The sequence below is a fragment of the Triturus cristatus genome, chromosome 3_1, assembly GCF_964204655.1.
Source record: "Triturus cristatus chromosome 3_1, aTriCri1.1, whole genome shotgun sequence".
Lineage (NCBI taxonomy): Eukaryota > Metazoa > Chordata > Amphibia > Caudata > Salamandridae > Triturus > Triturus cristatus.
The window spans coordinates 354,800,793-354,825,558 of record NC_140583.1 but is presented as its reverse complement, the minus strand read 5'-3'; the positions used below and the strand labels follow the sequence as shown (position 1 = coordinate 354,825,558).

The following is a 24,766-nucleotide window of genomic DNA, read 5'->3' as shown; positions in this document are numbered from 1 at the left end:
TTACCTGCAGCTCTGCTTCAGAGGTCCCAGGAGGCTTGGGACTGCCTTCCCTCATTGGCGGACCCAACGTCAGCCAATGAGGGAAGGCAGCAGTCCCTATATTGTCACAGAGTGGGATGGGATCAGTGAGAGTGCTGACCCTGGGCGTTTCAGGGCTTAAAACCGATGCACCCCAGTGTGAGGTAATGAGTGACACTTTACCTCGTCATGAGGGGGAATGCCTTGAGATGCTTTGCTGAGGTGAGGAGGTCAGGCCCACAGGAGCTGTAACTTCCTCAGCCCAGCAAAGTTCAGCTCAGGTAGCCAGGAGCCTGAGCATTTGCTCTCACCTTTTGTCTTCTTTGCAGTGTCTGATTCCTCCCGATGGTTTAGTGCCTTGACACCTTTTGGTATTGTTTGTGCTTTAGAAATTCTTTTAATTTCATTTCACATCTGGACTCGTGGTGGACTCAGAAGAAGGACTGCTGTGCTGCTTCGCTGCCCTGCTATCCTCTTGTCTGAATGAGAAAGACTGGACCTGCATCTTTAACCCAGGACCAGCAGAGTGACTCCAAGGGCTCGTTGGCTGGCTTCCTGATCAGAGACTACACAACAGAACAGGCACCAGCAACCTTGAATCCATCACCTGGACACTGCCAGCTGTGAGACCTGGCTTTTCGAGCAGTAGCGGCACCCCTCCCCCACCCCCCCCAGCGCCTTGAGGCCCTCACTGGTGAGTAGCGCGCTTTATAAATGTGATTGATTGATTGATTGATTGATCCCAGTCCTGGACCCTTGGAAGTGGACCTGAAGGTGCTCCGCCATCCCAGATATAGTCCCATCAGAACCGTCACAAGGCAATGCATTGCCTAACGGAACCTCTGCACTGCGCATCCCTGAAGCAGGACTGTACACCACAGCTACACCATAACCTCCGCAGGTCATCGCAGCGCAAGACTGAATTTCTTCAGAATTGGCCGGTGCACAGCACATCTTTGATGCTGGCCCCTCATTGATGGCATCCTCTATGATAAAGCAGGACCTTACAGCACAGCCTTGCAGCTTCCAGAAACCCATGCTCTGCGACGCCTCTTTACACCAGGACCCTGCAAAGCATCCTTGATGCGGGATCTCGCAACGCTCTGCAAATAGGATTTAAAGGTCTCTTGTTCAGAGGGGCTTTCCTTGGTCATTGTAGCCGACTTGTACTCCATCGGCCTTAACTTGTGACTTTGTCCAAATCGATGCGACCAGATAACCACAGGTGGGTCTTTATGCTTTCCGGAACCATTTTCATTTGAATCTTTGAAATTGCATATCTCCGGTTATACTGATAGAATTTTTGTTATTTTTTGTCAAATAATTTATTAAATGTTGCTCAAAATAATGGGGTTTGAGGCCTGGGACCGTATCAGTATCTCTAGGGTAGGAGACTTGATTGAGGACGGAGCCCTGATGTCCATGCGTCTCTCCAAAGGGAATTCCAATTCCATGAATTGCTCGCTACAAATACTTAGAGCTTATTAATGCCTGGAAAACTGAAAACATCCCCACAGATGTTCTGGAATATGAACCCTTGGAAGATAGACTCCTGATGGGGGAAATACTGGAGAAAGCTGTTTCCTCCGTACAGAAAACCATTGATAATAATATGCCTAACACCCTAATGAAACTAAGAAGTAAGTGGGAGAACTAGATGGATGACTTAGAAGGTCTGGACTGGGAAGCTGCGCAAATGCTCCCACGAGAAGTGGTGATTAAATCCTGGCTGCGACTCATTGAGTTCAAAATCCTCCACCAGACTTACTATGATACAACTTGTCTTCATAAAGTAGGCAGAGCGACCTCCCCGAATGTCTGAGATGCAACGGGCAGCACGGAGATGTTTTTCATACATTATGGAAATGGACAGCCACATTTGGTGAAAGTACTCCTAGAACTGAGCAAAGTAATAGGGCTGACACTACCTGAACACCCCAAATGTATACTTTTAGGCATACCCAAAGATATAGATCTTTCACAGATGAAATTATTATTTTGCAACTTGGGTTTAGTAATAGCAAAGAAGGACCTGGCCAAACACGGGGGGCTGAAACTCTGCCAACACAGTATTGACTGAATGGAAAACAGATATTGATTTATACATGGCAGCGGAAAGAGTTACATATAAGAGTAGGGTCTGTCTGCATAAGTTTCACAAAGTGGTGGATAGCCAAATTAGCTACTATGCTCTGGATATGCGAGATGATGTTGATGATGTACTTTTGACCCAGGACCCCTAACCCATGCTACTTAATTCATTGTACCTGTCAACTTGTCAATACACTTTTACTTTTCATTTATGTACGGGGAAACACCTGCTGCGATGATGCCCTTCCGCCTCGTTTCTTTTTTTGTACTGGGCACCTTTTTCTGCACCTTTTGTCATAATTTAAAAAAAATAATTAAAAAAAAATAATGTATGTGCAAATCTATATGCTCGCCCTATTTTTTCAATATGGATGATGTTTGAGTATTAATTGGTGTAGGGTATAAGTTCGGTTTATGACAGCACATTTTTGATAAGAATCAGAAATATTATGGGGACTGCGCTTATGGCTGCACTGTACTGCACCACTGATGTATAGTACAAATCAATAAAAACTTGATGGAAGAAACACATTAATAGCTGAATCAGTCTGGGAATACTTTCAAGCACATCTAGGTGTTATCAAGTCAATATAACCCTACACCATCAGCAACATGGCCACACAGAAGTCTTTTGAGCTTCTTTCCTGCCATTCTCTCAGTCTGCAAAATATCTCATCCACAGACCAGCAGCCAGGATCCAAAAAGAGTTCATAGAACAAATGTCAAACATCATCACCTCTGCCTCCATCCACCCTTCAATATGCCAGGCAGCTCCAGCACCAAAACCATGAAGGAGGACAACTCGTTATTCAACGCCCTACATATAAAACACCTCATCGCCATCTCAACTTACACAAAAAGTAACATATTTCATCTCATTCACCCATTATACAGTGTCAGCCATTAATACTCCTTGACTGATCACCACCATCACATTACACATGCCACATAGTGGCAGGAGAATAAAGGAAAAGTTACATTCCACTCCTTCAAGAACGTCCATCTAGATGATTTCCAAGAAGAACAAATAAGAACTAGGCAAGTTGCCCCCTTCAACAGAGTCCACAACCTTCACAACACCTACAAAACCACTTTGAAGAATCACATTGAATGCTATGCACCTCTGAAAACTCGCACGTCCAAGTCTAAGCCATCAGCACCCTTGCAAACCTAAGAAGTTACCCAAAGCAAGTGTGGCATATAAAGACAGTAGAAGAAATGGAAAAGATCAGAATTCCAGGAGGATTGTACTCTTCTGAAATCACACCATTCCAACTGTTATTTTATCACCACAGCTAAAGACAGATACTACAAAATCACAATCGATGTAGCAATCAACAGACGCAAAGTCCTCTTAAGGGCTGTCAATGTGCCAACCCCATCCCAGATCCCGCTATCCCACAAAAATCCAACAATTGCAACACTATCAACCTGTGAGAACATTCCCTCTCCTGAAAGGCAGCCTTCATATACAGACACATCATCAATCAGCTGAAGAAATCTGACCACATCACCCTCACACTTCTGGATTTACACTATCTGCTCCTTCAAGCCTGGATCAACTTCAAGCTCAGATGCATTACTTACAAGGCATCAATTCCGCTATGTACCTATCTAACAAATTAACAATATCTAGAGTTCAATGCCAGACAAGGAGCTCCAACATCACCAAATAAAAGACTAAACAAAACAGGAAGTAGAAAACAAGACATGCCTTCTCACATGACGCCCCTGGAGTCTTGAACAACATTCTCTCAAACAGCACAACAGTACCAATCCTATTACAAATCAGTAGGAAACGAAAAATTCACCTCTGACTCAACACTACTTAACATAGACTGAAATTTCACCCTTCACTACTAGCTCTACCTCCTTCCTCTGTCCTCCTACCCATGAAACCCCACGGTATCCCCCCTCCCCCCTGTCGGCATCCTGCTGCTTGCCAGCTACGCTGGCATTTTGGAAATACCAAAACATGCATGCAACATACAGCTGAGTCATTGTTGGTGTTTATGTAAGTGAGAATGGGCATTATCAATAGGTAGAGTGATTTAGGAAAGTGAGGTGCACATTTGCATTCTAGACATTGATGAAAATTAGTTTAGGGATTCTCAATCGCTGAATTAGTATCAACATTTAGCCTTTTAGGCCATTATCAATAGCTGAGTAAATCTGGGAAGTGAAGAAATTGAAATTGGCCATTATCAATAGTTCACTCAGACTAGTTTTGTTGAATACAAATTCAGGTATTGTCAATAGTCAAGACAATCTGGGCATTGATGAAACTGAAGGATTGTCAATATCTAAGTCAATTGATGTAAATGGATATGGGAAATAACAATATAGGAATCAGCCTGGGAATTATTGAAAGCAGGTTTTGAAATTATCAGAAACCTAAATGGTTTCTGGATTTGTGAGAGTGAGTCAGGAAATTACCAAGGACTTATACAACCTATGCTTTAGCAGGAGCTGAGTGAGATTGGCTTTCTCAAGAGCTGAGCAAATAGGAGCTTTAGCAAAACCTGATTGAGCCTTAGCTTTAGTAAGAGGTTTATATTTAGTATGGGCTTGATTTGAGTGAATCTGATTTTTATGATTTACTAAATTAGCGTTTTTGTTATTAAGAGATGGGTAAGTATAGGCTTACAGAGTGAACCATACAATGACCAGTATGGTGTGCGGGGGCGTTACCAGGAGTTAAGCAAGTCTGGGGGGATCTCTTAAGAGCTATCTGGGTTTTATCAGGAGTTAAGCAAATCTGGGATCCCTAAAGCTCTAACTAATTCTGTGATTTGCCAATAACTGAGCAGCTTTGAATGTTATCAAGTAGTGGGTGAGGTTGAGCATTGGGACCATTTGCATGAGTATGGAAACCATTAACAGTTGAGTGAATATGAATTGTACAAGGAACCTAGGATGTCTGGTCTTTCCAAGAGCATATTGGTTCTTGACTTTCTCAAGAGCAAAGTGATTTGTGGATTTATCAAGAAATTAGTAAATCTGGGCTTTATTTGTGATTATGGCGATATTTATCGATCATGTAGCAAGTATTTCAGGGCTTTAGTAAGAGTTTGGTGAGTGTCTGTGTTTCTTTCAATAGCTCAATGTGACCGGATGCTATCATGATCTGAGTGAATCTGGACTTTATTAGGAGCTGAATGAGATGAATGCGCCTGGCATGTACAAATAGCCACATGAATGTGAGAGTTACTTAGATCCAAGTGAGCCTTAGCTAATGCAAGAGTTGAGTGTGGACTTTATTGATATCTTGGTAGGCTTAAATATACCAAGAGTTGATTAGCTTGGAATTTATTAGGATCTAAATAAGTTTGGGATTGATCAAGATCAGGTTGAGTAGAAGCATCACTGAGAGCTGAGTATGTCTGGATTTTACAAAAAGCCAAGTGAACCACATAATTATCTATAATGAAGTGAGTATAGACTGACACTGGTCTGCATAGTAAAAATGTTCTGAAGTGCATTTAGTAGATTTAATCTTCAAATTTAAAGATAAAAGAGAACTTCGGTTACTTCCTAGTTCCACCGGTCTGAGGTCTTTGGTCTCACCTCCGTAGATATATTCCAACTGACTGTAATCAATCCCTCATTCACCAGCATTGTACCACTTTATACATTCAACAGATATATCACAATAAAAACATTAAAACCTCTTATTTACCAACACATATTGACATAACACCCTTTAAACAATTAGGAGATAAAACCTACTCAAAAAGGTCAAGGAACTGTCTATGGTGTTTAATAAAGCATGTTCATATACATTCTTTATAAGTGTGTCCCCTTGTGTACTCTATGCAAAAGGAAGAGATATTTCTTAATAGACTCAGTTGCTGGAAAAATTGATGCCCCTTATTGGTCAGTCTAGTAGCTAATAATTCTCTTATTTGCCTCCATAAAGACATAGTCCTAGCGTTGTTACAGGGACACCATTGTTGTATTTTTTTCACAGATGATTGACATGCTCTACTTTGTGGTCATCATGCTTGTGGTGCTAATGAGCTTTGGAGTGGCCCGCCAAGCTATCCTGCATCCAGAAGAGGAGCCCTCCTGGAGACTAGCCCGCAACATCTTCTACATGCCCTACTGGATGATCTATGGGGAGGTGTTTGCAGACCAGATAGACCGTAAGACTAGAGTTCATAGTAAGATTTTGTTTCCTGTTTCTCAGGGATGTAAGATCCACATTAACATGTTAATTTAGAAACAACAGACGAGTGGTGTTTATATGTTGGGATTGTATTAACAACTGGAAATCTATTGTTTAGAACGCATTTAAATTGTTTACCTTGGAAACTATGTGCATAACGATTAAGGGCATAACAAAGGTAACATAAGAAATGCTGATTATGAAATGTCGAAATACACATTCAAAATGTCTTGAATTATCATTAGATGAATTCCTCCCAGGAACTTACTGATCAATTAAGATGTAAGTATGAGCTGTGTAGTTGTTTATGATATATGTACTGTTGGAGGGTGAACCTAGTCTTTAACCTCTACTTCCCCCCATTTTTTGATAACTAGTTGTGTAGAGTGTCTGTCTAGTTTGTATGCTAGCAGGAACAAAAGTCCCTGAAAAACCTGAGGTGATTTACTGTATGGTCACTTGAACTCAACGTATGCAGGGGATCTTCCCTCTGTCTTCATGTATACAGGGTTGGGAAACACGGGCCATTACTTGTAATGTATTGCATGGATTTCAGAATAAAAACACCATGATTTACATGGGGTAGTATTGAAATACTTGAGATGTTGAACTGGTGCCATCTTGGATGCATAGTAGCAGGTGTAGTATGCTTTGAGCCTTCATTACATGCACTGACAAGTTACAAACCCAAGACGGCCCAGCAGGTGGCTGGACACAATCCCGGAGTGCACTGATAAGAAGTGAACTCATCTCTTGCAGCCGCAGAGCATAAAATAAGAGTTCACTTGTGCTCCGCTGCAGTTGTAGTGTTTGTGGTTCATCGGCCCAGACTCATCTACATCCCTGAAACAAAGACTTCTGCTGAGTAAGCTCCGATCTGTAACTTATTGGCATGGTCAGTCGCCTCTTACTAGACGATGACTGTTTCTGAAATATGCTTCTTTTGTTAACCTTCCATTGACGTCTGAGATTTAGAAATGGGAATTCAAGATTAGAGCAATGTTCCTGAAGGCTGAAGTGCCTTAAGAGCTAAAAGTACCAAGACAAAATAAAATAATTGAAAACGTGGCCAGTGGTTGTGATTTGTTTAGTCCAAACACAATGGCAGAGTTAGAGGTAAAACACCCAGGCACGTCTTCCTATCGTTTCCCCATACACACACATTTCTGCCTTGAATGATGCTCAAACTATGCATTTTAAACAGATGTTTTATACACTTTGCGGCAAAGAAGTCACGCAACACAGCACAGCAGTCAGAAATACTGTGCTGCGTTGCGTGACAAGGAGGGAGTAGGAGAGCACCATATCTGCAGAGACATGGCCCTCTCCTCCCCTCTCCCTAGCGCCGGTGCTGATTCCAGCTGCCGTGTGCCAGGCACACACCCTAGCACCATAGCGCTAGAGCTGTGTGTCTGAGCAGCATAGGTTTTGTACCGGAAGGGTACACTTGCTGTACAAAATACTATGCCTAGACAAGTTCAAACACTTTTCCCACTTTGTATTGTGCTGCACAGTGCAGCACACACGCAAAGTAGGAAAAAAGAAGAAATGAAAACATTTCTCCTCTTAACGCCTCCTCTCAAATGGTTTTAACTTTTGGCACTAAACCCTGTCTACTGTTGTTTGTAGATAGGGTGTTGTGTCAAAGGCATGGGTGGTTGCATGGGAATGGGAATGCCCTTGTACCACCCATGTTTATTTGCTCTTTTGAAAAACTAAAGGGGGCTTCGGAACAATATCAGCCACCATTCTTCAGTTTGTAGGTAACTTAAATCTGACCCATGAGGTTAATGGAAGCCATTAGGTTTGATCGCGTCTTCAAAGCTTGTTTATCCACTTCTGGCAAGGATGGAAATCTACTGTTGTACTGCACGTGTCCATCATTATTACCACCCCGTTTGCCACATTCCCGCTTGAAGGCTCACACTGACTTCCGTGCTAATAGAGTGGTAATGAAGTCTGAAGTGCTGCATGGCCATTTGCTTCAGAGGTCTATTGTGTTGCTTTTGCTGTTTGGTTCATATGTTAGACTTAAGTCGAAGTTGCTTGAAGGCCAGGCCTGATCTGTTAATGTCATTGACTTTATTTGTTCTACTGAGATCCGTGTTGCATTCCAGACCAACCCTGAGCAAGTACTCCATATTTTATCTGTCGGCTGTAATGAGATGGATTCAAGAGATGTACCTAAAGCTTGATATGGATAAAGGCAAATTGATGATAAAGAGTTTCAAATATCAATTATGGGTGGGAACCAGCAAGGAGTACTCCTATTAATAATGTGACCAATACTTTTACGCCAAAGACAATTTCCTATATTTTCAATATTTAATCTATTTTCAATAATTAGCAGAATAGTAAGTTTACGCAAGGTGTATAGTGAGGCCTGTCTTTTATCATCTGAGAGTTCTATAGTCACTAGTGGCCTTATTTAGAGTTTGGGAGATGGTTACTCCATCCATAAAGTGTGGAATGACTCATCTGCCCCACATGTGGTTACGCAGCTCTGTTTAGAGCCAGGAAGAGTACGACATTTGGCCCTCATGGCCTGGGGTACTTTTTTCCCAGTTCAGGACCATGCAGGAAAGACTGGTGGTGCCTAAGAGGAAGTCCAAGAAATGATCCTCCCTCACTGGAAGAAAACTCCCAGCATGTTGGGAACATTTATATTTTGTTTTTCAAGAACAGCCTCCTGCTTTGGGAATTTGTTTTTGGAAAACAAAAAACTTTGCTGAGCTGACACACGAAGCATGGCTCCCATTCAGCAAAATGTGAGTGTCTTCAGCAGAATCACTATAGAAGTTCAGCTGAAAGCAAAGAGATCCATCACTCCTTGGCAAGCATGGTGGTTGGTCTTCAGCTAGGCCAATGGTGTATATTGTTCTGCTGCACTAGAGGTCTGACGCCCTAACCGACATACTTTAAATGGGGCCTCAGACTCTTTTCCTCAACTGGGAACATTAAATCATTTTCAGGGGTGGCTCCTCCATTTGAGCGGAGGAGTTTTGCTCAAGAAAGGATAGCCCCAGGCCAGAGCTGGAAAATAAAATGGTAATAAAGTTTATTTATCACCTTATTATTTTTCAGCAACTGACCCATCCAGAATTGAGTGTTAGGATGGGGCAGGGCCATTGCTGCTGAGTGGCAGCAGGGAGCTGGCTGCTAAAGTTTAAAATGTGCATGCCTCCTCAGCAGGCCTTTTTGCGACGGCCAGACAGACATGCACATTTTAACCCTCTCTAACTCAGCTGTCTAAGACGGCTAGGTTAGAGAAAGTGCAGGCCTCCAGTGCTCTTAAGAGTGCTGAGAGAGCGCGCTCCATCCAACCAGGGCCGTTGTTAGACATTGGCAGCGTGGGCAGCTACCCAGGACCCCGTGCCCAGCCGACCAACATGGGCCCGCACCGCTAAGGCCCCCTGCCTTTGGCTTCACAACTATGGTGTAGCACTGCGAGGCCAAAGGCTCTGGCAATAATAAGTGAAGGGGCCCACGTCCCTGTGCTTCGTCACACTGTGCCATGACTGCGAGGAACCGAGAAGGGACATCTCATCTCCTGGGCCTCGCAGTGCTACACCATAAGTGCGAGACTTGGGGAACAAAGGGCCTCTCCCTGGCTAATCATGGCCTGAAGTTGCACTGCAGGACACACACTGTCCCACACTTTTAACCCTTTAAATGACAAGCAACTCTCTTTCAGCCCTTGATGAGCTGTGAAAGAGATGCTTGTGGAACACAGACAGGAAGCTGTGCAGCACATAGGGGTCCTGCACAAGCAGCTTCAGCAGAGCCTTCAGCTACTGGGATGCAAACAGCCTTAAAACAATGCATAAAATCTCTACTCAGGACCTGTACTGCGGGAATGCCCTGTAAGGTTATTTCAAAGTGCTGTCACAATGTTAAATCACTGAACGAGGCACAGGGACATTATTATTTGTCCAGGCACAAACAGTTGATTAAATTAGTAGAGCCAAGACTGCAGCACACTTCTGCATTGGTGCATAGGCTATACACAGGGCCACTGTAATTATGCAGCAGAGGACGGCCAGATTATGCTGTGTAATGCAGTACATTTTGTGATAGTATTGTTACATTATTTTCTCATTTTACACTTATCATTTTTGGTGAGTAGGTTGCTCCTCATTAGTATTAGCACCCAAACATAGCGATAAGTAACAAGTAGGTGACCAGTCAAACTATGAAACTGGCCTTTCACTGCATGGCAACAAGTGCTTCTGCATTTTTAGTCTGAGCTTGAAACATTTTTGGGGGTTAAAATCTGTAGATTATGTAGCAAATTAAATAATAATAATGATAATAATAATGACTCTTATAAAGCGCATGGTTACACTAGAAAAGTGTGTCCCCGCGCTGAGCACAACTCAATATGGAAAAGGACAGAGAAAGGACCTAACAGCCATGTTTTAATTTTTTTCCGGAACAGAACCGCAGAAGATTCCGAATGCAGAGAAAGAGGGAGAGCATTCCAGTTCTTCGCAGCCAGATTGCTAAAAGACCGAGCCGCCATTCGGACTTTATGAATTTTTAGCACTTTGACCGGATAGGTCCCGGCTGATCTGAGCTGGCGAGAGGGGGTATATGGGGAGAGTAACCTCCGTCAGAGGTGTGGGACAATGACACCACCAGGTGCGTGTCATCTACATATGACACAATGGTGATGCCATGTCGTTCCACAATCTCAGCCAGGAGTCCGACATAAAGATTGAAAAGGGTGGGGCTCAGAAGAGAGCCTTGAGGGACCCCTTGCGGCAGAGCTATGATTTTAGAAATGTATGGAAGCTGTGCCACCTGTAAGCTGCTGTCCTGCAGGAAGGAAGTCATCCATTTCAGTGCGACATTATCCAACCCTTCTGCTCTAAGGCGTTGTAAAAGTAGATGGTGGGAAACCGTGTCAAAGGCCACACTCAGGTCTAGCAGGACCAAGGCCACAGTCTGTTCTTCATCTGTGTGCCTATGAATGGACTCAGTGGCAAGGAGTAACGCTGACTCTGTAGAGTATGTCACTCTGAAACCCGATTGCGAGGGATGAAGTAAGATATGCTGGTTCATGTGTGCAACTAACTGCAAGTTCACCACTTTTTCTGCACTCTTAGAAAAGTAAGGCAGAAGTGAGATCGGGCGCAGGTTTTCAGGCTGGCTGGGGTTAGCTCCAGGCTTTTTCAGCAGAGGGAGGATGATTGCCTGTTTTCAGGATATAGGGACCACACCCTCGTAGAAGGAAAGCTCAAGGCGTTGACGTATGTATGGCAGTAAGATCTCCAGGCCTGCGCTCATAATCTTAGGTGATGTAGGGTCGGTAGGAGAGCCAGATTTAATACTGGTGGCTTTGGCTATGAGGTCAACAAGTGAGGGTGGGTCAAATTTAGAAAGGCAGTTAACCACATCCCTCATGATGCATTCAGATTGGCAGCTCCTCCCATCCTGCGCCTCAGCCTGGAAGGTATCGTATATTTTAGCTAATTTTTTCCACAAAAAAGGCTATAATTCTATTGCACGACTCCACTGAGTTTGTCAGTGGAATCCTGTTTCCTCCAATGAGGAAAAGTCTTTAAAAATGGTGAATAATTCTTTGGAAGAGCTCTCCGCCTGCTCTATTCTATGCTTGTAGTAGGCATCACAGGTTTTTTTGATGAGAGAGTGATAGTGCTTTAACTTCAGTTCATACGAAGTCTTATTATGCTCTGAGTAATCAGTCATCCATTTGCGCTCCAGGAGCTTACAAGCCTTTTTTGCTGATCTTAACGTTTCATTGAACCAAGGGGCAGATTTGGTCTGCCAGCATGGGGCGCTATAGGTCCAGGGTGCCACTGTGTCCAAGGCTCCCTCAACCCGCTTATCCATGGAGCTACATGCCACATTAATATCCTCTCCTAGAGAAGGGCAGTTCTGCCGCAGGGCACGTGTGAAGTTTTCCAGGGTAAATCTGGACTATCTTCTATGTAGAGTTCCTAATCCTTTAGAGGCTGGACGGGAAGTATTAGTTAACGGGATAGAAAATGCAACAAGGTGGTGGTCAGACCATGGAACTGTCCTAGGGGGTTCAATAGCCATCTCTGCACAGTTAGTAAAAATATGCTCTTGTTGGTGAGTAGGGAGGGTAGATTTAAGTGTTAACTGCAGCGCATCAAGTTCCTAATGTAGGGATTGCGCTTCCTTCTTTGTTATCTCATCAAAGTGCAAGTTAAAGTCACCTAGGACTATCATTGTCTTATAGCGTTGTATAGAAATACTTAACAGTGGATATGCTATGAGGACCTGCACATCGTAAAGTATGCGCTGTAATGCAATAGGTTATTATTCACAGTTGTATTGGGTGCTAGCAAATCACCACATACTCATCCACCTAGAGTAATAATCATCTCAAAGAATACAAAATTCCAAAGATGTTACAATTTAACAAACAGGCAATGCAGCACACCACAATAGTCACATACACCCCACAAGCCAAACTTATTTCCGGGTGTGGTCCGTTAATTGTAAATATTGTTCAAAGCACAAAATCAATATCCGTTCTTGATATCACGGGATATATAGTATTTATTCGGTAGTAATCATATAGGTGTCCAAATATTCACAGCGCAGCCGACGCGCGTTTCGCCCAACGGGCTTTCTCAAGGCTGCATATATACAAAAGAAAAGAAAAAGAAAAACATGGTATCTAATCACCTGTACAAACAGATCTATAACCAATATTGTCAACTGTACTATGCGTACACAACAAAGTCATTAAGTTGAAAATGCAAACCTAATCCAAAATCTATCTTATAATGTAAAACATTCAAAAACAAGGCTCCAGGGGAAAGTACCCTCAGAAACAGAGTGCTCCCCTAGAGTGGGCGATTTATAGAGAGATACGTTCCGAAAGGTTCCCCAGATGGAAAGAACGTGCATGTAAAAAACACCAATGAGTAACTAAATCCTGTCTCTTTAAGTTACCCAATTCAATCATGTGCATATCACCAATAAATATGAGTGTTAATGGGGTGCCCATGTTGGATATTAAATCAGCCAAAAAATAAGGAACATGCTCGTAAGGTGATCGAGGTAAGTGTTTATGAGATGATGTGGTCTCACCTTAAACAATTCAATGTCTCGTACGAAAATAGAATATAAAGTTTATGAACTCTGTAAGAAAAGATACCGAACCAGATCAAAGCACTGGTAATAAACTGTCACGATATCTGACACACCGTTTATCAAAACGTTAGGTATTGCTTACCTAATCTTGACAGAATCGTCCCGTGTAATTTTTAAAGAGTGCCTTAGATAGGACACTGTCGGCGTTTACCGCAATTGTAATATTGTTGGAGCAATCAGAAGGACCAGGATCCGTCCCCTCTGAAACAAGTATATTATACAAATAAGTAATCACTGCCAAGTTCCATACATAACGTTACCGCAACGAATCAAATGCACGCGTATAAGTCTTGGATTTGGTATTAAAACCCAGAAATTAGCGTTATGTCAGCAAGTTACCGTGACGTCTACAATGTAAATTCATTCGTACATATTCATATTGATTCCCATCCTTTAATTTGCATTATGTGCATCAAAAACGGCCTTAATTTCAAAATACAACACGGTATCGTTCCTATAAGCACAGCGTCTCTAGTATCTCATGTAAGTTCTCAACAATATCATCTGGCCCGGATAAATGCAAAAACAATCTGTCCGTCGCCATTACGGTGGCCAAAGTCGCGCTAATAAAGCTCGCATTATATAAAGCTCGTCACAACAACAGCCCCATGTAACACTCACCGTTGCTGCTGTAACTCGTACTATCACAGTGTATGGGCGTTTGGAATCCGTGTGCCTCCCGCCATTGTCGGAAATAAACGCGAAGCGTGAGGTCATGAAAATGGAAAGTGGACTACAGAATTAGGTAGTCTAAGTTCACTATCATGGACTGGCGGCCATATTGGAATGATCCAATATGTATGTTATAAATAAGTAAGTCGTGTATCTAGGCATGTCACAAGTCTTTTTCACAGAAACAAAACGAAATTTTGTATCCCCAGTGATGTTAGGTAAATCAGAAGTCCTAATGTTATTTGAAGAATATTAATAAAATAGCAATAGAAAGGACAGATAGCAGCAGGTCATATGGAATAAGAATCCTGGAGCCACAACATATGTCAAAAATGCTATTCTGTAACGCATACAATCCTAGTGGTCTCTTGTTACATCATTAGTACATGTTAAATTCAGAAACATTAACAGTTGGAATCAGCATCAGTCGAATAATTTCCCAGAACAGACAATCATAGTTATCTCTCATTGTACATCAAACATTGACTTATAAAAATTCAAACAGCTCCTTATCAATGTTAATCCCGTGTTCCACTGCTCTCAGGGAGATGATCCATTTACATTCTTTCTGTCTTAAGACACTCACTCTATTGCCACCTCTCTGATGTGGCAGTATAACCTCAAGGCCATGAAACGTTATCCTAATCAGTTCTGTATGGTTATGTAAGGTATTGAAATGTGAGGCCAACGGATACTGGGTATTATTGTTTCTGATGGCCCTTATGTGCTCTTGTATCCGTTCCTTAAGTGGTCTGATCGTACTACCTACATAAATTTTGCCACATATACAAATAATGCAGTAAATTACAAATTTAGTATTGCAATTGATAAACCCATTGACTATATGGGTTTTTTCAGAATTGTATTTAAAAGTGGTGGTCCTGTTCAGCGCAAAGGGGCAGACATTACAAGTCCCACATTTGAAAAACCCCTTTGGTTTAACCGGTAGCCATGTCGTTTGTTCAATTTTTGGGATAAAACTGGGGCATAGGGTTTGTCTCAGAGTATTGCCCCTAGCAAAAGTGATATTAGGTCTGGATCCCACCGCCTCCAAAATCTTTTCATCATCTGTCAATAAATGCCAGTGTCTTTTCAGAATTTTAAATATTTCAGGACTGGCATTGGAGTACGGTGTGATGAACCTAATCGTTCTTGTGTCACATGGCCTTTTGTTAGTTTTGGTGCGGCCCTTCAGCAAATCTGTTCTTGTCATGCTATTTACACTTTTTCGTGCCTTACGGATATCTGAAACTTTATATCCTCTAGCCAAAAATCGTTGTTCAACTGTGTTTAGTTCCTGCTCCAATGTTTGTGTATCGCTGCAATTTCTTTTTATGCGGATCATCTCCCCCAAAGGGATTGCTTTAATTTGTGATGGTGGGTGAGCGCTAGTGGCATGCAGGACTGCGTTGCATGCCGTATCCTTTCTGTATGGACGTGATATTAGTTTATTCTTATCAACTATGATTGTGATGTCAAGAAAATTAATATGTGTGGTGCTTACTGTTTTGGTGAAAGTTAAGTTAAAGGGATTATTGTTTAGATACTCAAAAAATTCATCTAACATTGTTTTTGTACCTGACCAAAACATGAGTATGTCGTCTATATAACGGCCTAAGAAAAGGACATTATCCGTTAATAGACTAGGGCCCTTCTTCCAGATATGATTGAGCTCAAAGTAGCCCATATAGAGATTGGCAAATGAGGGCGAAAATTTTGCCCCCATTGCCACACCTCTAATTTGTCGGTACCAAACATCATTGTGAATAAAAATGTTGTTTTTCAACACCAATTCTGTTAATTCCAGTAACATCACCGTGTGTTCCAGGTATTGTATAGACCTAGATTCCAAGAAATATTGTACTGCCAGGATTCCCATGTCCATAGGTATACTTGTGTAGAGGGAACACACATCCAAAGTCACAAGATAGTGTCCCTCTACCCAGTCTACATCCGAAATCTTGCTTAGCACCTCTGTAGTGTCCTTTATGAACGATGGTAAGTTCACTACCAATGGTTGTAAATATGAATCAATATATTCTGAGATACGCTCAGTTGGAGATCCGATTCCCGAGATGATTGGCCTGCCCGGGGGAAAGGGTGCATTTTTATGTATTTTGGGTAAGACGTACATGCACGGTATGGTTGGTGTGTCATTGTAAAGATATTTAAATTCGATATCTGTAATCAAACATTTATCTTTCCAAAACCGTAACGTGTTGCATATAAGTTCTTTGGTGGCATAAAGTGGATTATGATCTAAAAGTTGGTATGTCATATCATCATTTAATTGTCTGGTTATTTCAGCCATGTAGTCAGATTTATTCATGAGTACCACATTACCTCCCTTGTCAGCCTCCCGGATGACAAGGGAGGAGTCATTTTTCAGATTGAACAAAGCCTGTTTTTCCTCCCTTGATATGTTAGTTGGGTGATGTATTTTCTTTAAAAGGTATTTTTTTTTTTTTTTTTTTATTTTTTTTTTAAACCGTTTATTGCATTTTGAAAGAGTTACAGGTATGGGCCTACAACCACCTGGCCGGCCGCTAGAGTGACAAAAGCATATGACATACATACAGTAAGAGTCTCTTGGCGGTGCAGATTGGTAAAACAGGAGACATCAATAGCGCAGGCCGCATAACTCCAAGCCGACAATACGGTTTCCTTTTATCAAGACAGAACAACACAAAAAACCACACCCGCAAGGCAACCCGCAATCCAAAGTGACGGCACGTGCTCCGTAAGTGGGGGATCCCAACCAGCAGCAAAACTCTGTAGAGGGGAATGGGAGTAGATCAGGGACTGGGGAACCACGTGCCCACTGCTGAGGGAGGGGAGTCGGCTAGGGGGACGGAGCTGGCGAGGCAGCCGGTAGCAGTGGCGGCTCACAAATACCCCCGCGGTAGGCGTTCCAGGGGCCCCAGATTTTCACCCACGCCCCAGGCTTACCCCTCGCCACATACACTACCTTTTCACGAAACATACACCAATCCATATGTTCTTTCCAGGCCAACACCGCCGGGGGCCTCTGGGATCCCCACAATTGGGCAATGTCACGCTTAGCTATCATGTATCCCAGAGTCACCCACCGCGTCTGCGGGACCGAATAGTCATTTGGTTCCCACACATTCAGCAAGCATCTCCTCGCTTCAGGCAACAGCGCGACACGCGTAACCACACGCAGAACCTCATGCACACCACGCCAGAATCGCTCCACCTTTGGGCACTCCCACAGTATATGCATGAAAGTTGCCAAAGCACCACAGCCACGCTTACACAATCCGTCACCAGCAAAGCCCATACGTAGAAGCCTTGGCCCCGTCACGTAAACCCGGTGAAGGATCTTAAGCTGGACGAAGCGAAGGCGAGCCGGGATGGCCACCTCCTTCGGAGAGGCCACCGCGGAAATCCAATCCTCGTCGTCCAGTTCCAGCCCGTCGGCAACCCAGGCCTCGCGGAGACTAATCAGCAGGCACGATCTGTCATTGATCAGTTTTTTATATATAAGTGAGATTGTGCTGTCTGGAACATGGCCATCCAGCACTCTGTCCTCCAGGGGGGAAGACTCCGGGATGGACGCGACATCTGGAAAGACGGAGCCCAGCGCGTGGCGGACTTGTAGGTACCGAAAGTACTCACTGCCTTGCAGCTGAAACTCCGTCTGCAGCGTCTCAAAAGTTTTGAATCCCCCCCTCGTCCAGAGATCTCCCACCGTGCTGATTCCGATCGTGTCCCACTTCTCGAAGCCCTTCGATGTCCACAGGGAGCCCAACCTCTCAGACGCATATAGCGGTGACGCCCGGGTCAAACGGTCCTTCCACCCCATCGCTGCATTAGCCGCGTGCCAGACACGCACCATGACACGCGTCGGTCCCGTCAGACGGGAGTCGGGCGCGCCAGAGTAGAGCGCTCGATTGTAATCGCCACCGGGCAGGAGCATCTTGTCCATTTCAAATGCCGGGTTCAAGGCGGGCCCGTAAAGGCCATGATTAATTGCAGCTAGTTGGGAGGCCCAGTAATACCGTTTAATGTCCGGGAGGGCGACCCCCCCATCGTACCACGGGAGCGTCAATTTAGCCAGAGCAATGCGCGGCCTCCCGTCCCAGAACAGGCGCCGCTGGAGGCCCTCCACCTCACGGAAGTAGCGCGCCGGAACCAAGTCCATAGTGTTCTGGAGGGCGTACAGAAAGCGCGGCAAGGACATCATCTTAAACAAGGCCGCTCGGCCAAGCGGCGAAAGCGGCAGACGCCGCCAACGCGCAACGTCCTCCTTCAGGCGCTGGAGGGGGGGTAGCAAGTTCCGCTCATAGCGGGCCTCCGGGTCTAGAGTAATATATATACCCAGGTACCGGAACCCCTGGGAGGCAATCTGGATCGGGCAGTCCCGTGGTAGGGCCGGAGCCTCCCCGGAAAGCACATATACGCAGGATTTCGCCCAGTTGATGACGAGGCCTGAGTTACGAACGAAGGAGCGCAAAACATCAACCAGGACAATCAGCGATTTACGCGGGGAGGCGAGATACAAAAGGATATCATCGGCGTAGAGGGACACGCGGTCCTCATGCTCGGGGGTCCAGCGGAGACCACGGATAGAAGGGTGCCACCGTAGCCACTCCGCCAAGGGCTCCAAGGCCAGTGCAAACAGGAGCGGCGACAAGGGGCAACCCTGACGCGTGCCCCGCCCCAGCACGAATGGGGCCGAGACTCGCCCATTCACCACCACCTGCGCCAATGGGCCCGAATACAACAATTAGACCCAGCTAATGAATCCCGGTCCAAATCCAAATTTCGCCAGCATCGCCCAGATGTATGGCCATTCAAGCGTATCAAACGCCATGGTGGCGTCCAAGGACGCCAAGATGGCCGGCTCCCGCACAAACGGGACACGCGCGAGCACCCCGTGCAAGCGTCGCAGATTAAGAGCCGTGTTGCGGTGGGGTATAAAGCCAGATTGGTCTTGGTGGACCAAATCGCCCACCACGCCGACCAACCGGTTGGCCAACACCTTGGCGAGGATTTTAGGCTCCGCGTTCAAGAGCGAGATCGGCCTATAGGATGTGACCCGCTCACGGGGTCTCCCCTCCTTGTGGATCACCACGATTGTGGCCAGACGCTGGTCCGGCGGGAGGGAACCCTGCGAGTGGGCCGCCAGGAACATCGCGCGCAGGTGGGGCGCTAGTACATCCGGGCGTAGCTTATAAAGCTCGATGGGGATACCATTGGGGCCCATGGCCTTGCCGGATGCAACCGAGCGAATAGCCAGGGCAATTTCGTCCGAGGTGGGAGGAACGTCCAGCAAATCCCTGTCCTCCACCGTAAGGGAGGGCAGCGCGATGTCCCGAAGCAGGGCATGGGAATCTTCCTCCGAGCAGGGGGAAACCGGGGAGTACACCTCGCGGAAGTAATCCGCGAAGCAGGAGACAATGGCTTCCGGCTCGGTGACACACGCACCATCCATCCTCTCAATCAACGGAACCACACGACTCGCTCTCTCCCTCTTATCCAACCACGCAATCAATTTGCCAGCCTTATCGCCCACATCATACAATCGCCCCTGCTGCTCTCTACTGAGGCCCCTGGCCGCCTCCGTGACGAGGGCCCTATAGGCCGCCTGCTTGAGGTGTAGAACATGCAGCTTGGCATCCGTTACCCCGCTCCCCAGGTCACCCTCCAGTTCCGCGATCTCGGCCTCCACCCGGGTCACTTCCTCCCGCTCGCGCCTCCGGGCATGGGAGATAAAGGAGAGGGCCTCCCCTCTGAGAACTACCTTAAAAGCCTCCCACAGGGAGATGGCCGAAGGGACAGACCCCACATTCTCGTCAAAATATCGCTGTAAGGATTTGATCAAGTCAGCACGAATGGTGGGGTCGCGCAAATACCATGCATTGATTGGAGCCACCCTGCCCTCCCCCCTCGGGAAGACATCGAAATGTAACAGCAATGGGGTGTGATCCGAAATACCTCGCGCCAGATGGCACACCTCCCCCACCCTCCCAGCATGGGCCGCCGGGACAAGGATGTAATCAAGCCGCGAGAGGCTACCATGGGCACCCGAGTGGAAGGTGTATTGCAGCTGTGCGGGATGCTTTAGTCGCCAGCAATCCACCAGGCCCAGCGTGTCTAAAAGGCCGGACAGCCACGCCTGTGCCCGGGGGAGGTCCCTAGGGGGATGACGATCCATAGACCCAGAAGCTACCGCATTAAAGTCCCCCCCAACCACCAGCAGGCCACCCGGAAGGTCCAGGAGGAGGCGCCCCAGGTCCGCAAATGTAGTAGCTTGTAACCCAGGCGGGACGTACACTGATATAAAAATAAACACTCTACCCTCCATTCTACCCACCAGGACAGTGTAGCGTCCCCTCTCATCATGGCGCACCTCATCAATCTCCAACGGGAGCGAGTTCTTGATCATGATACCCACCCCCCGCGAGCCCGAAGTGAAGCCCGAATGGGCCACCAAACGATAGCCCCGCCGATTCATTGCATGAAAGGAGTTACCTATAAGGTGTGTCTCCTGCAGGAAGACAACATCTGGTGAAATACGTTTCAAGTACTGCAGGACCACACCACGCTTAATCCTATCCCCCAGGCCGTTAACATTCCATGACAACACAGTCAAATCCCTACCCCCCATTGTACGTAGAAGCAATCAGTCGTCCCCCACAGAGCATCTTGAGAGCAACAATACAGTAGCGGGTTAGCCTTGCGGTGCAAACAAACAACACACCCCCCCACCCCCCCATCCCAACAGAACTCCCCCCTCCCTGCACCCCTGCATGAGCCCAGACAGCCCCCCCAAAGTGCAGTGTGCCTGTCGCCCCATAGATGAAAACTAACTAGTCCCCCAGAGGAGGAGGGAAGCCTCCGACAGACCCCGAACGACCTCCATAGGAGGGGAACATATACGATCAATAAATGGTAAAGGAATGTTGTCCAGAGCAAGGCCTATTATTCACCCCTCAATTCTGATCCGGCGGGCCCTCCCCGCTGACCGTACCCCCCCCACCCCCTCGGCCCCGATCTCCTGGCAGAGTGTCCAACCAGTCCCCAGCCGCCTCGGGCCGGTCAAAGAAGTGCGTGCGACCATCCACCTCCACCCTCAGCTTAGCTGGAAAAAGCATTGAGTACTTAAGGTTCAGGTCCCGTAAGCGACGTTTAACACCGAGAAAACTCAGTCTCTGCTTTTGGACCGCCGGAGTAAAGTCTGGGTAGAAATGCACATCCATGTTATCAAGCTTGACCGGTCCCTGTTGCCTGGAGGTCTGCAGGATAGCGTCTCTGTCCCGAAAGTTAAAAATCCGGGCAATGAGAGGCCGTGGCGGGGCACCGGCCTTAGGTCTGCCCCCAGGGACCCGGTGAGCACGTTCCACCGCAAAAAGCTTACTCAGCCCCCGGGGCTGGAGATGGGTAAGGATCAGTTCTTCCACAAAAAGATCTGCCGCCTCCGCCTCTCGTCCCTCCGGCACCCCCACAATACGAACATTATTCCTCCGGGCCCGACCCTCGTAATCCTCCAGTCGCCGGTCCATCAGGGCGCTCGCCTGTCCGAGCCGGCGCACCTCCTTCTGGAGGGCCACCACATCCGTCGTGAGGCTCGTTGTAGTGTGGGCCAGGGAATTGACCCGGTCGTTCGTTTTGGACAAGTCAGCCCTCACGAGGCTCACATCCACAAGGACCGAGTCTATTTTTTGCGCTAGGGTGTCAAAGCGCTGGTCCACCGAGGCCTTCATCTCTGCGATGGCGCCCATGACGTCCCGGAGGGTCAGATCCACCGGCTGAGCAGATGCCTCCGTCGGGCCCGCCGGGGATGTGCGCGATGTCTCCGGAGATCCCTTCTGGAGAGTGTAGCGGTCCATACTGTTGGATTGGTGCGCCGGGCCACGGCGGGTCGTCTTCACCTTCGCCCGGTCGCCATCTTGTTTGGTGGACATGCTTGCTCTCCCACCGTCGTGCCAATCTCCTCGAACGGGCCGATAAGCCAGTTCACGGGTTCCGGGGGGGGGGAGGGCGACCACTGGACCGCAGGACGACCCACAGCCGGCGGGCCAGCCGGGCACCTGGACAATGCCACACCACCGCACCCCGCTCCGCAGCCCTACCTCGCTTGAGGGCAAGGAGGGCGCAAAAGCGAAAGTGAAAGCGCGGGGTACGCGAGTCGCCCAGCCTTGCCCGCCGCTGTTGTTCACTTTGTCCCCGGATCGCCCCACTACTCCAATCCGGGGGGCCGGCGCGGAGAAGGCCGCAACTTTCGATCGGTGCTCCCACCGGTGTCCGGGGTCCGATTCGAACCCAAAAAACGGGTGGCGCCTCAGCTCGGGTGTACCGACACAGTCCCCTCAAAAAGGGCAGGATATCGCCAGGATTAATTCAGGAGGTCGCGGAGGTCCTCGGGAGCCTCGCACCTACGCGGCCATCTTGGTTGCGCGCTAGGCTCCTCCCCCCTTTAAAAGGTATTTGTCTTCTAATTTGTATAGATCCCTAAAGATATTATGCTGGAATCTATCTATCAAATTGTGACTTGGCATTTGTGGTGTAAATCTAGATTTGTGTCTCAGCCCACTGTCTGAGCTGGCAAATGTATCCAAGTCTAGATCCATTGCTACGTCTTGTAATGATGGAGTCCTGTCACTATCATCAATTGAAAGTAATAATTGAACATCTCTGATGTCCCTGATTGAAGGTAAATTCTCTGAGTCAGTAGCGATGTCAGTGGTACTGCCCAGTTGTTGTTTATCTTGAAAGTATTTAAACAGTTTGATCTTTCTAACAAATTTAAAACAACTAACATGTAGCGACGTAAAGTCTGGAACAGTACTGGGTCAGAAGCTCAGACCTTTGCTCAAAATTTTAATTTCATGTTCATTCAGCACATGATCCGAAAGATTCACAACATTCACAATATCCGTGCATGTAGTATTGGCAACATTTATCAATTCTTTTGGTTGCGTGCACTTGATCTCGTGGTCACCCCTGTTTTTTCTTGTCCGCCTGTGACTAGTTTTTCCCCTTCTTGCCTTTTTTGGCCCATATTTTTCCTGTATGACTGCTTGTTCCCTTTCCTTGATTGTACATCAAACATTGACTTATAAAAATTCAAACAGCTCCTTATCAATGTTAATCCCGTGTTCCACTGCTGAATGTTTTAAATTATAAGATAGATTTTGGATTAGGTTTGCATTTTCAACTTAATGACTTTGTTGTGTACGCATAGTACAGTTGACAATATTGGTTATAGATCTGTTTGTACAGGTGATTAGATACCATGTTTTTCTTTTTCTTTTCTTTTGTATATATGCAGCCTTGAGAAAGCCCGTTGGGCGAAACGCGCGTCGGCTGCGCTGTGAATATTTGGACACCTATATGATTACTACCGAATAAATACTATATATCCAGTGATATCAAGAACGGATATTGATTTTGTGCTTTGAACAATATTTACAATTAACGGACCACACCCGGAAATAAGTTTGGCTTGTGGGGTGTATGTGACTATTGTGGTGTGCTGCATTGCCTGTTTGTTAAATTGTCTTATAGCGTATTGCAGGTTGAATCATTTGCTCCACTAAGCTAGCCGTAAAATCGGTGGCCAGCCGGGCAGTCGGTAGATCAGGAAGCCCTTCACAATTTGATTGCCCGCTGCTGTGATCGAAAAGAAGGCTGCTTCACAACTCTCTATGTTGGCCATGTCAAAAGTGAAGTGTAAAAAAAATGTATAGACCATGGCTATACCTACCCCACGTTTGGCCTGGCGGTCCAACCTAAGGATACCATAATCCTGAGGGAGAGCTTCTAATATCTCAGGAGCGGAGTCCCCATTCAGCCACGTTTTCATGAGGAAAAAAACATCCAGGTGATTGTCTAATATACAATCGTAAATTTCATACTTGTGTTTGCCTGCAGTTAATCAGCATTAAGTTGAGCTTCAGCCTAGTCCCCTGCCCTCCCTTACAAGTGTTAGCTTTATATGCACAATGGGTACAATTCAGGAGAGTATCCTCCATGACAATGTTGTGTTTACAAACATCAGGAACTTGGGAGCATAGATCATGTAATTGCTCCCTGTTAGGCATTGTTTTCCCCCAAACAACCAGAGGTTCTGGCCCCTAGCCCCGGCCGGCCACGGACAGGTGCAGAGGGGCTTGCCTTTGGCGCTTTTTTGGTGCGCCGGCGGCATGTCCGTGCCTGCATGCGTCTAAAATAGACACCCTGCCAGCATAACTAGAGTGCTGACTTCCGTGACCCCAGCGGAAGTGAGGCACAAGAGCAGAAGTGAGGAGTGGTCTGTTCCCGCCCTCCACACAAACGGCACAGCAGCTGCGTCGGACCGGGACAGGAGAACAGCGGAAGAGGATTTGAGCCGGTGAGTAAGAGAGCTGGGAATCACCTAGCATTAAAGAATAGCAGCAAGTGCGACTTAAAATGAGCAAAGTGAAAGTTAAGATGAGCAAAGTTTAAACATGAGCAGGTTAAAAGCCACAGTCATGGCATTAAAAATGAACAACATATGCCAAATGCGTCGTAAGCCCCCCGTCTGTACCTCCTTCAATTTTGGGTTATGCCCCCAAGCAGACACTGCCACCGGCTGCTTCAAGCTGCACGTCCGTGCCTGCATGCATCTAAAATAGACGCCCGGCCGGCACAACTAGGGTGCTGACTTCATGACCC

At 46.4% G+C, this 24,766-nt stretch overlaps 1 protein-coding gene across 1 annotated transcript in view; it reads left to right on the top strand.

Moving 5' to 3' along the window:
• The window catches only part of TRPM1 (transient receptor potential cation channel subfamily M member 1), a gene marked incomplete at its 5' end in the record, with an annotated part of 381,597 nt that overhangs the window by 280,234 nt on the left and 76,597 nt on the right, over positions 1-24,766 (top strand). Inside the window, one exon of the mRNA XM_085646142.1 lies at positions 6,080-6,254. Within this exon, the coding sequence (XP_085502268.1) occupies positions 6,080-6,254 (175 nt within the window). The remainder of the gene's footprint in view (positions 1-6,079; positions 6,255-24,766) is intronic.